The sequence below is a fragment of the Ranitomeya variabilis genome, chromosome 1 (genome assembly GCF_051348905.1).
Source record: "Ranitomeya variabilis isolate aRanVar5 chromosome 1, aRanVar5.hap1, whole genome shotgun sequence".
In the NCBI taxonomy this organism is placed as follows: domain Eukaryota; kingdom Metazoa; phylum Chordata; class Amphibia; order Anura; family Dendrobatidae; genus Ranitomeya; species Ranitomeya variabilis.
Window position 1 is genome coordinate 70,758,880 of NC_135232.1, and position 10,656 is coordinate 70,769,535.

Genomic DNA, 10,656 nt, shown 5'->3' on the forward strand with positions numbered 1-10,656 from the left:
GAGGCAGTGTTGCAGAACTTCCAGCTTTCGGCTAATGTAAACAATGTGCTCTGAGATAAAAAATCAGAGATGGAGGATGTGGAGAAACAGGAGGGGGTGCAGGAACTGGTGTAGGAGGTGGAGTAAACCCTGATAGAAGTAGGGCCAGCAATCCTTTGCATCGGTAGCACATGTGTCATACCAGGGTGGGATTCGGCCATATTGTTCACCCAGTTTGCCATCAGGGAAATGTAGCATCCCTGGCCTCAAGTGCATGTCCACATGTCGGTCGTTAAGTATGCAGTCCCAGTAACCGCGTTGATAAGAGCACGGGTGGTACAAGAAATTCTATCTTTTCTTCATCGCATATATAGGTCAGCTATGGGGGCATCTTTTGCCACTGCATATGCTAACCTGTTTCTGGGACTGTGGGAGAGGGACCTCTCCCTGCCGGATCAGCCATCATCGGTGGGCCGCGTCCTGTCATGGACGAGGTATATCGACGACATTTTGCTGATCTGGCAGGGTTCAAGGAAACAACTTCAGGATTTTATGTTATCTCTAAACACTAATGATCGCAATATATTTGTGACCTATAAATGCGATGAAGAAAAGATAGAATTTCTTGATGTGACACTTGAAAGGGACAGACAGGGGGAAATACAGACGAATATCTTTCATAAGCCTACCTCCACTAACTTACTCCTGCACGCTACCTCCTCCCATCCTGGCCATATGATCCAGTCAGTCCCCACTGGACAATTTCTGCGGCTTCGTAGATTATGCTCTAGTGATAATGACTTTATGATACAGGCCGAGGATCTTAAACATCGATTGGTGGAACGTGGATACAGTAATCGGCAAATTAAGAAAGCTTTCAATAGGGCCAGACATACGTCTAGGAGTTCTCTCCTATACGGAACTAGGGACAATAAGGATCAGGATATAGTTCGGTTTGTGACCAACTTTCACTCACATTTTCCCCATATGCGTGGAGCACTAGAAAGGTCCTGGCATATCTTAAGGGCTGACCCCATCATTGCCAAGTTTTTGCCAGAAAAAGCATCCATTACAGCAAGATGAGCAAAAAATTTACTTGATTATTTGGTTCATAGCCACTATGTGGGGGAACCCAGAACCACTTTCCTCGATGCGACGGCCGTGAGAAATGGATGTGCTCCCTGTGGTCGCTGCATTGCTTGACCTAATGTGGACTCCTGTAGTACATTTACAAATTCAAGTGGTTCCCGGCAATTCGAAATCAGGAAGAGGATTTCTTGTTTCGATAGATATGTCGTCTACTATGCGGTGTGCCCTTGCAAGAAAATTTACGTTGGCTTAACCACTAGACAATTCAAAATACGGACCAGGGAGCATGTTAGAGGTATTGAAGCTGCAGCGACCCAGGAAGACATATCGACGTTGAAGACGCTTCCACATCACTTTAAGGAGTATCATAATTGTGATGGGAACCTCCTTAGGGTTCGTGCCATTGATTTGTTGGAGGTTGGTATTCGGGGCGGTGATGCGTCTAAGAGATTGGCACAAATGGAGTCCAGATGGATTTGGACCCTTGACATGGTCCATCCATCTGGACTCAATGAAAATATAAGTTTTACCCCATTTATATGACTGGTAATACGCCATGATTATTATAACAACTTTGTGGGCTTGGTGCTCACATCGTTGTGATCTGTATGCCAATGCAATATTTTAATTGTGTACTAACTTGTTTTTATGTTATTTTTAATTACAGTGACTGTGTGAATATGTTGTTGGTTATGTCACGTTATTCAGCCCTGAGCATCAAGAGTTAATTGCTCCTCCCAGCATAAAGGGATCTCTGGTCTATGCGATGAAGTCTGAAATTAATGAATGCAGGGCCTGCTGGAGAGATTATATCTACCTTGGATATTTATGCTATTTAGTGCTTCACATGTTAGGTTCTGTTATATTATGTTTATTGTATTATATGTCTGCTTATATTATATTGTTTTCTTTATAACACTGTGAGGGCATTGTAGTCCGTGGATTACTAGGCAGTGATCGGACGTGCCCCATGCCTAGACGCGCATCTCCCTCTGCCTCCGCCGCCCCTAGTGGCTTTCGGCGTCTTACCGTGATCAGCAGTGTCCTGTTAGGACCTGCGGTCACGTGACGCCGACGCCGTCCGGCATTGTGGTTGTCATGGGGATGTGCACGTCATGAGAGGCCGGGCGCGTCACTTCCGATCTATGGGATGGTGATTACAGCCGCGGTGGGAGTATAAAAAAGGCTTGAACTCAGTAACACAGGCCCCCCGAAGAAGGAAGGTCCGAAACACGCGTCGGGGCGGACGCGCTGGGTACCTGTCCACACTCATTACCTCGTAAACTGCCGGTAAAATTTATCAACTATTGCCAATGCCATCTACCATGCTGGGCTGGGACGCAAACGTGGGATTGTTCTGCTTGTGCATATTGTGTAGTTACTAAGCTAACTCACTATTAGTGTGGCTTCGCATTATTTATGACGCAGCACCCAACGGCTAGGTAGTAAGGATTGTGGATATATTGGCACTATAAGAGCAGTATTGTTTGGCATGATTGGGAGGTTTAAGTATAAGGGAGAGATTTCTATTATAAATATGTGATTATTGTTATCCCCTTTATATGGTACCGGGCCCCGGCGTGGCAATTTTCTATTGCATTTCATGGTGTGATCAATGATGTGTATGTACCTCTCGTATCTCCATACACTGTATTTTATCAATAAAGTTTTTTGTATTTTTTCTATATTGAATAAGTGACCTCAGTATCATCTTTTGTGTAGTATACAAGTGCAGCACCCCAGAGTCCTGGTCGTTGCAGTAATGTCGCTCTGCCACTAAGGGGGGTGATGTTACGTCTAATTGCACTGAAAGAGTTCACCTGACCAGGTATCACAGTCATACATTACACTTCACACTCTGGCCACCAGGGGGAGCAAAGGGTTCTATGTATTAGGCCACTCCTCACACTTTGGTAAAACTGGGGGTTGGATAGGAAGTTAGAGGAGAAGCTGACTGGGTCTTGCCCAGGTAGCACCTAGTGAGAGAAGAGGTTGCTTGGGAAGATTCAGGGGGGTCCCTGTCAGGGGTGGGATCCTGACAGAGGCCTAGGGAAAGGACAGATTGTTATGGAGCCGTGCCTGCACCTCATTGTGGCGGCATCTTAAGAAAGGACATGAAGCGAAGGATATTGTGGAGAAGTCAGAAACGAGATCACAGCACAAAGGCGATAGAACCAGTAGGAGTCGTGCCCTGAGATCGGCAACATCCTACTGAGGCGCGTAGCTGGTGGCCGGAACGAAACCAACGTCAGGGCAGTTAACTTTAGGTTGGCTGTCTCACCTTTTACACCTAATGAAGACAATGGAGGCAATTGTGGGAGAGGGGCGTCTCTAGGGTCCCTATGAAATAACTCCAGGCCTACCCCGTCATACGGGTGCGTCCTATCCATATCATCTGGGGGACGGAGAGAGAAAGAACAGAAACATACACGACAGTTGTGAGGACTATCCCATGGTGCTCAGCAGGGAAGTACTACAACACCCTGGCGCTAGTAGGTAGGCAACTGATTTCCACCTGCAAAGGGAACTCTGGATGTGCCTTCGGACCGGCCGGTCTCAGCCAGCCCAGTTAGCAGTGCTCTGGATTGCGGATGCCGAAGCCTTCAGTAAAGAGGTAAAGAGACTGCAACCCTGTGTCCTCGTTATTTACTGCGACCTACACCATCACCATCTACTTTATTGGGAAGCCCTGGGGACATACTTCACCTGTGGGAAGGTATACCATCTAGCTTAAAAGAAAAAGAATCCAGCTCAACGATGCAGTGAAAGATCCGTAGCTTTATTTCACTTCAAAATAGCGTGTGAGGACAAAACATCAGCACATTAAAACCAAGATCAACGCGTTTCCGGTGACTGAGCACCCTTAATCATGATTAAGGGTGCTCAGTCACCGGAAACGCGTTGATCTTGGTTTTAATGTGCTGATGTTTTGTCCTCACACGCTATTTTGAAGTGAAATAAAGCTACGGATCTTTCACTGCATCGTTGAGCTGGATTCTTTTTCTTTTATGTTTGCCTACGCCCTGACACAGCGGTTCCGTGCTCCGAGCCTCCGGGAATGTCGATATGGTGAGCTGGACTTTGTTTTTTCATACCATCTAGCTGCCATAACATCACCCCAGCGGACCCCTAAGCAGCGTCAGTCACCCTGACCGAACACCACAGGTGGCGTCACGAACCCTTGACAAACTACACCTTTAATTGGGCGCCCCTTAGCAGGGCCACGGACCGGGTCAGGCCACTGTGACATCCCCAGAACCAAGAGAGAGACCCGGTACCGAGTACCCCGCTGCCCTGCGCCTGGGGGCCGCTCCACATACAGTGTCATAGACAGTAGATTGGGAAGCACCTAGCACAGGGGAAGAGTCAGTGGTGTCACCCGCTGGTACCAATCGCGGACCCAGGCGTTCAGCCAACCAAGTCGGGTGCTTAAATGACATGTGCCCGATCATGCTGGTGGTGATTAGGCTCTTAGTGGTTAGTGCCCTGTTGATTTTGGCATGGCATAGGTAAAAAATGACCATGTTTTTTTGTCTCAGAACTCTCTTTAAAAAAGTTACACTGTGTAGAACACCTACTGTAACTCCTTGACGGAGAAATTAACGAGTGTTGGAGCACTGAAAAACAGTTGCCTTACTTCTTGTCACGGGTGTGTCAGGTGCGACAGACTGTCATTTTGGATCTGGCTGTAGAACATCATTGCACTTGGCTTTGCAAGCACCTTCTTGATTTTCATCTCTGCATGGAAGGATATCCTTCTCCCTTTAGGATTTAGAAGCAACCTTCACCTTCTGCTGCTTATTGACCCACCATTGCTGGATGTTTAAATACCCTGAGTTCCTTCAGCAAGGTGCTGATGTTAGCTCTATTTACCTTAAATAAATATAAGGGTCAATAATGATGAAATATATTTTATCTAGATAATATAACTACGATTGTTAACTGTTTGGCTGATCGTGATGCAGGAAAAAAAATTATATTCATAATGTTAAAGATATCATCAATAACCCCAGTGAAACAATAAAATATCAGCTATTATGAATAAAATCAATTGATTAAGTAATTTATTATTTTTGTATGTAGTGATAGCAGTACGTGGCCAGTGACATGAGCTATAGCGCAATCCATCCATGCTGAATGTAGTTAGTGATATCCGTATTTGTGCAGAAGCATAAGATACTGGCAGGTCCTGTTAGGCTACTTAGCAGGTTCTTTTGTAAACTAATTAGCTTAGAAAATCTTTTCGCGATGTCAGTTCTGGTCACATGACCTTGGCAAGTTCTGTTGCGATACATGGTCACATGCCCTTAAAAAGTGAAAGTCGATATTCTTGTGTGTATCGCTCAGGTCGTTTTTTGTTACCACCTTAACCAGTGCGTCACCTCCTGTCATATGACCTCACAGGTCCTGTTAGGATATAACACACGCTCCTTTCTCTCCTTTTATTTTTAGAGTTTAATGATTATTTTCTATCGTTCTTGAGAGTGATGTTAATTGTTGATTTACTGGCAATTGGAGCTTGAGAAAAATATTAAGATGAGGTCTTAATGGATGACACGAAAGGGCATTTTGATTGGTAAGTTCTAGCATTATAAGGGCCGTTATTGGATGGATAGGGTAATATGCTGTGAACACTGGCACCTATGGGAATCCATGTCGTATATAGACCTATCAGTACCTTTGACTTAAGCAATAACATATTTTAGGATTGGGAGTTGCATAGCATGCAGTGATTGGATGAACTTAGTGACATCACCGACCCTTTTTAAGGTCAGGTGCAATAATGTGCTGGTCTAATACACAGTAAGCAATAATATGTGGTCGGTGGCCACATGCAGCAGTGTCTGATTCAGATTAGTTACAGTTATTACTGTGAGATCCTCTAATAAATGGATCAGCATATGATTAGTTAGGTAGTTGTTGAATTAGGTAGCAGTGGACCAGAATGTCAATTTAGATAATTCCTGGGTTTAGTAAGCCCCCAACCTTTACACGATAATACGACAGTTGGTCTGTCTGGTTGGAAGTACTAGTAGTCGACTAGTGTCTTCTTGGCGTTCTCTTGGAGGATTGCTGGTGTGAGCTCTTTTGTGTTGTCTCAAGCTAAGTGTATTTCCTCATCTGTTTTCCTGCTTTGTCTTTAGTGGTAGTGGGAACTGGCTAGTGTAACCCCATCCCCTCCCTATCCAGGGACTATCGCCAGGGGCAGTCAGGATTTAGGTTCCTGCTCGGCGATAGGTTTGGAACCTATTTAGGGATGTAAGGGCATACAGGGTGTTGTCTGATCTGCCTAGGGATCTCCACTCCCCCCTTTCCTAGTGTTTGGGCTTCCCCACCCTCTTCCCGTCATTGTGCACCTAGCTTCTCCCTCACCCAGTGTGACACTTCTCCATTTGGTGACCCCACTGCCTCTTCCTGCCTGCTTCGGTCCAGCCGAACCCTCCCTCTCAGTGCCTCTGGCCTCGCACTTCATGCCAGATTCCCAGGTTGGGTCGGTAACTTCATCATCCACACCTCGTCTTTCACTGCACCACCCTGGTCTTCTTGACTTGATAACTTAACAACCTGACTTATTGACAACTGTGTCTTATCATCATCTACCTCATTAGACAAAATTTGCCATTCCCCACCATCATCTTCTTGTGATCGTGGCTGTTTTGAGTTTTGTGCATCACTAAATAGCATCTCCTCCTGTCCCTCTTGGAACATACAGGGTGGGAGGGCACAATCAAGAAATGATTTTGTATATAGCTCCTCTGAGAGTCCTAGTGTGGGATCACTGGTCTCCTGGGACCTAACATCATGGGAGGAAGGAGGATCAGGGTGAGGATTAAGCATTCCAGGCTGTTGGCTGTTGAGACTGGACGGTGTGGAAGAACAGGTGGTGCTGGCAAGCAGTATCTGCTATCCAACCGACCACCTGTTCACCTCACGTCCTTGGCATCTACGTGCGCCATCATTAGCACTTCCACTTCCCAATCCCTTACCGCCCGCCTTATGCATTTTCTTATTGCTGGGTATCTGGAAACCAAGTTTATTTTTAATTAAAAAAATGGTCAAGTGGTTTTGTGAAGTTTTATATACCACCATAAGGGAACACTAACCGCATTAAACTGTATGGATGACTAATTGAATCCAGAAAGAATTTTTAACTTTTTTTTGCCTTTTATATACAACCGTAATATAACACTAAGCATGTTAAACTCTATGGCATATATTATTTTGGTGCACCAAATAGTACCCTAAATTATATCTGAAAAACAGAATAGTGCTATATCATGTATTGAAACAAAATGTAAACAGAGAAGAAAAAGGGCACATACAGATAGTAAATAAAAAAATAAACTTCACTGACACTGTTAGACATATAAGAAAAATCTAAAATCCTTTAAAAGCATGAAAACATGTACATTGCAGTAACACCACTGGACCTACAATAGACAGGGCAACCTTAGAATAATTATAACGTGAACACTGTATTAAGTCTACAAACCCATTCCCCTCCAATACAATAACTGGCCCATGTACCACACATGCATATATGATTTGCTCTAATGCCACTACAGTTGAGAAGACATATATGAGAACAGAGCATATATATAGGAAAACATGAAAATAGTACAAGCAAATATAGCCGTGCCTGATGAAATCAATACCAGTACATGTCAATGGATGTCCCCATCAAAACCTTGGTATGTACAGTGTGCAATAATAGCACTAATGGTAATGAAAACAAGGCATACAACTGTGCATGCGGAAAATGGCTGTTAGAGAGTAACCAACCACTAAACAATATGCATATAGAGAGTATAAGGAAAATACCCAGAATCTGTATGCCAAAAATACCTGGTCAATGGTGTGGTATCTAATCTACTGGGCAGAGACTATGGGACAAGGTTGACAGACTCCACTTCACATGGACATCAGTGGAAGAAGGAGTTACCATGGTGGAAGGTTTTCCAGGGTAACAGGGGTGTGAGCTGCATGCGTATGGCTGCAAAGCAGCTTCATCAGGCTGTATCCCTAGGATGTATTTCTGAAAGAATGTACCCTATCTTCACTTGTATTCGATCACAAATATGTGGAGCCTCATGTTAGAGCATATAACATTTTCATGCACATGCTGTTTCTTACTGAACTTGTTCATCTCTCTCTGTCCATTAACCTCTCTCTATATTCACCACCACCCAGCACAACAATTCAGGAGCTTCCCTAGTCTCCAACAGCAGCACCACTAACCAGTATGCGAGAGTCCTATTTCTCAACGTGAGGTTCCGTATCCTTTTCCCCTTAGGGGAGCTACTTATGCCACTATGGCTGTTGGGTAGCTTCTCTGACACCTTGAAACAACTACAAAAGGCACTCTCTATTCGTCCCGCTTTCCTTTTCAGAGCTGCTCCATCATTTGACTGTCAGATAACTCCATACCGTCCCACTAGGCTTCCTGCCCTAGACCTTGTCCCCCAGAAGATCACTCACTCCTTCTATTACTTTTCCTTGTCTCTATTCTCGATCACACTATCTGTTATCTCGGTCTCCTGTCACTTCATCGACACCCAATTCATGCGGCTCTGGTCAGAAGGTCTGCTTTAGCTGCAAGCTGGACCTTATCTGCCTTCCTAATGGGAAACTCCCTCTGTCCTTTCACTTTAACCTCTCCCACTCTGGGCTAGTTCCAACCATTAACTTTACTTGTCCCTATTAACTATCTGTGGCTGGGCAGAACACAACTCTACTTTTAAAAACGCGTAATGTAAGTAACGCATAACGTTACTTTTAAAAATGCATCACTAAACACATTGCTCTTCAAAATGGGTAAACAGGGCAACACCTCCACCTTTTAACACAAGCACTTTACAATTGTATCTATTTAATAAGATGAAACTACACCTTTAAGTTTAAACCATAAAGAAAACAGATCATAGTCTTAGAAAACCTGGTGAAAGTGTAGGATACTTACAATTTTTATCCTGCAGAATGACTGCTAGAAATACAAAATTCCAAAAAGCAAGCATTGTCCTGAAGTCACGAAACTTTGCAGAAGAATGTGGTAGAGAAAGAGACCTCTTGGTAAAAGAATACAATTGTTTTCTGAGTTGTGATTTTGGTGAAGCCTTCACTTTCACATTGTCATCAGGCAGGATATTAGCGCATAAGAAGCTGTTAGGTTTAGGTTTTGTACAGGAAACTACATTTGTGTTACCAGTTTGATAAATTGTATTAAATCACTTTGTTGGTTGAATTGGTGACTGTACATTTATTAATACATTTACTCTCCCAAAATGTTTGGAGGACTCATATCTAAGCCGAAGCATTTGCCTTTCTCCCAAATTCACTGGAGGTTTATTAATGATTAAAAGGATCGGCGATTGTCTGTGCAAAGTACCTTGTGGATACAAGTAAAATAAAGGACACCATATTGTGGCAAATCTAGTTGTTATTGCCGGTATACTGCACGAGTTTTGTAACATGTACCTGCACTTTGTTGGTAGGTGTAAAGTATGGGGTCAGAACGTAAGAGGGTTGAAAATGACTGTTACTTTCTTAGAAAAGAGACTGCCCCTATGACTTGTATGCTTTCAACTCTCCCACCTGGACTTATGTTTTGTGCACTACATATCATTTATCATATGATTCTTTTAATTATTGCATTGAATTCTATGGCCATGATTTCTCAAAGCTTTTAAGTCTGAATTCAACTTGAGACAGCAAAAAAGTTTAGCGACTTTTGGCGTTTTCTTGCCATTTTCACCCAGCTCTTAGAAAATGGGTAGATCTGGGGCATGACGGGGAGTGGCAACTGCCCGCTCATCAAATTTATCACATGCAGCAGCATTCCTTACTCCAGTCCCTGAATAGCGTGTGCAGCCTATGTTACATAGTTACATAGTTATTAAGGTTGAAGGAAGACTTTAAGTCCATCTAGTTCAACCCATAGCCTAGCATGCCCTAACATGTTGATCCAGGGGAAGGCAAAAAAAACCCATGTGGTAAGAGTAAGCTCCATCATGGGGAAAAAAATTCCTTCCCGACCCCACATACGGCAATCAGACTAGTTCCCTGGATCAACGCCTTATCAAGGAATCTAATATATATACCCTGTAATATTATACTTTTCCAGAAAGGTATCCAGTCCCCTCTTAAATTTAAGTAATGACTCACTCATTACAACATCATATGGCAGAGAGTTCCATAGTCTCACTGCTCTTACAGTAAAGAATCTGCGTCTGTTATTATGCTTAAACCTTCTTTCCTCCAGACGTAGAGGATGCCCCCTTGTCCCTGTCAGTGTAATAACCTATCTTGGTATGGCAGACCCCCCAGTCCTCTAATAACCTTGGTCGCTCTTCTCTGCACCCGCTCCAGTTCAGCTATGTCTTTCTTATACACCGGAGACCAGAACTGTGCACAGTATTCTAAGTGTGGTCGCACTAGTGACTTGTATAGAGGTAAAATTATGTTCTCCTCATGAGCATCTATGCCTCTTTTAATGCATCCCATTATTTTATTTGCCTTTGTAGCAGCTGCCTGACACTGGCCACTGAATATGAGTTTGTCATCCACCCATACACCCAGGTCTTTTTCATT

At 43.8% G+C, this 10,656-nt stretch overlaps 1 protein-coding gene across 1 annotated transcript in view; it reads right to left on the reverse strand.

The window, feature by feature from the left end:
* The window catches only part of LOC143793723 (granzyme A-like), an 81,076-nt gene extending 71,924 nt beyond the window's left edge, over positions 1-9,152 (reverse strand). The window contains exon 1 of the mRNA XM_077280741.1: positions 9,029-9,152. Within this exon, the coding sequence (XP_077136856.1) occupies positions 9,029-9,083 (55 nt within the window). The 5' untranslated portion in view covers positions 9,084-9,152. The remainder of the gene's footprint in view (positions 1-9,028) is intronic.
* Positions 9,153-10,656: the final 1,504 nt, after the last annotated feature.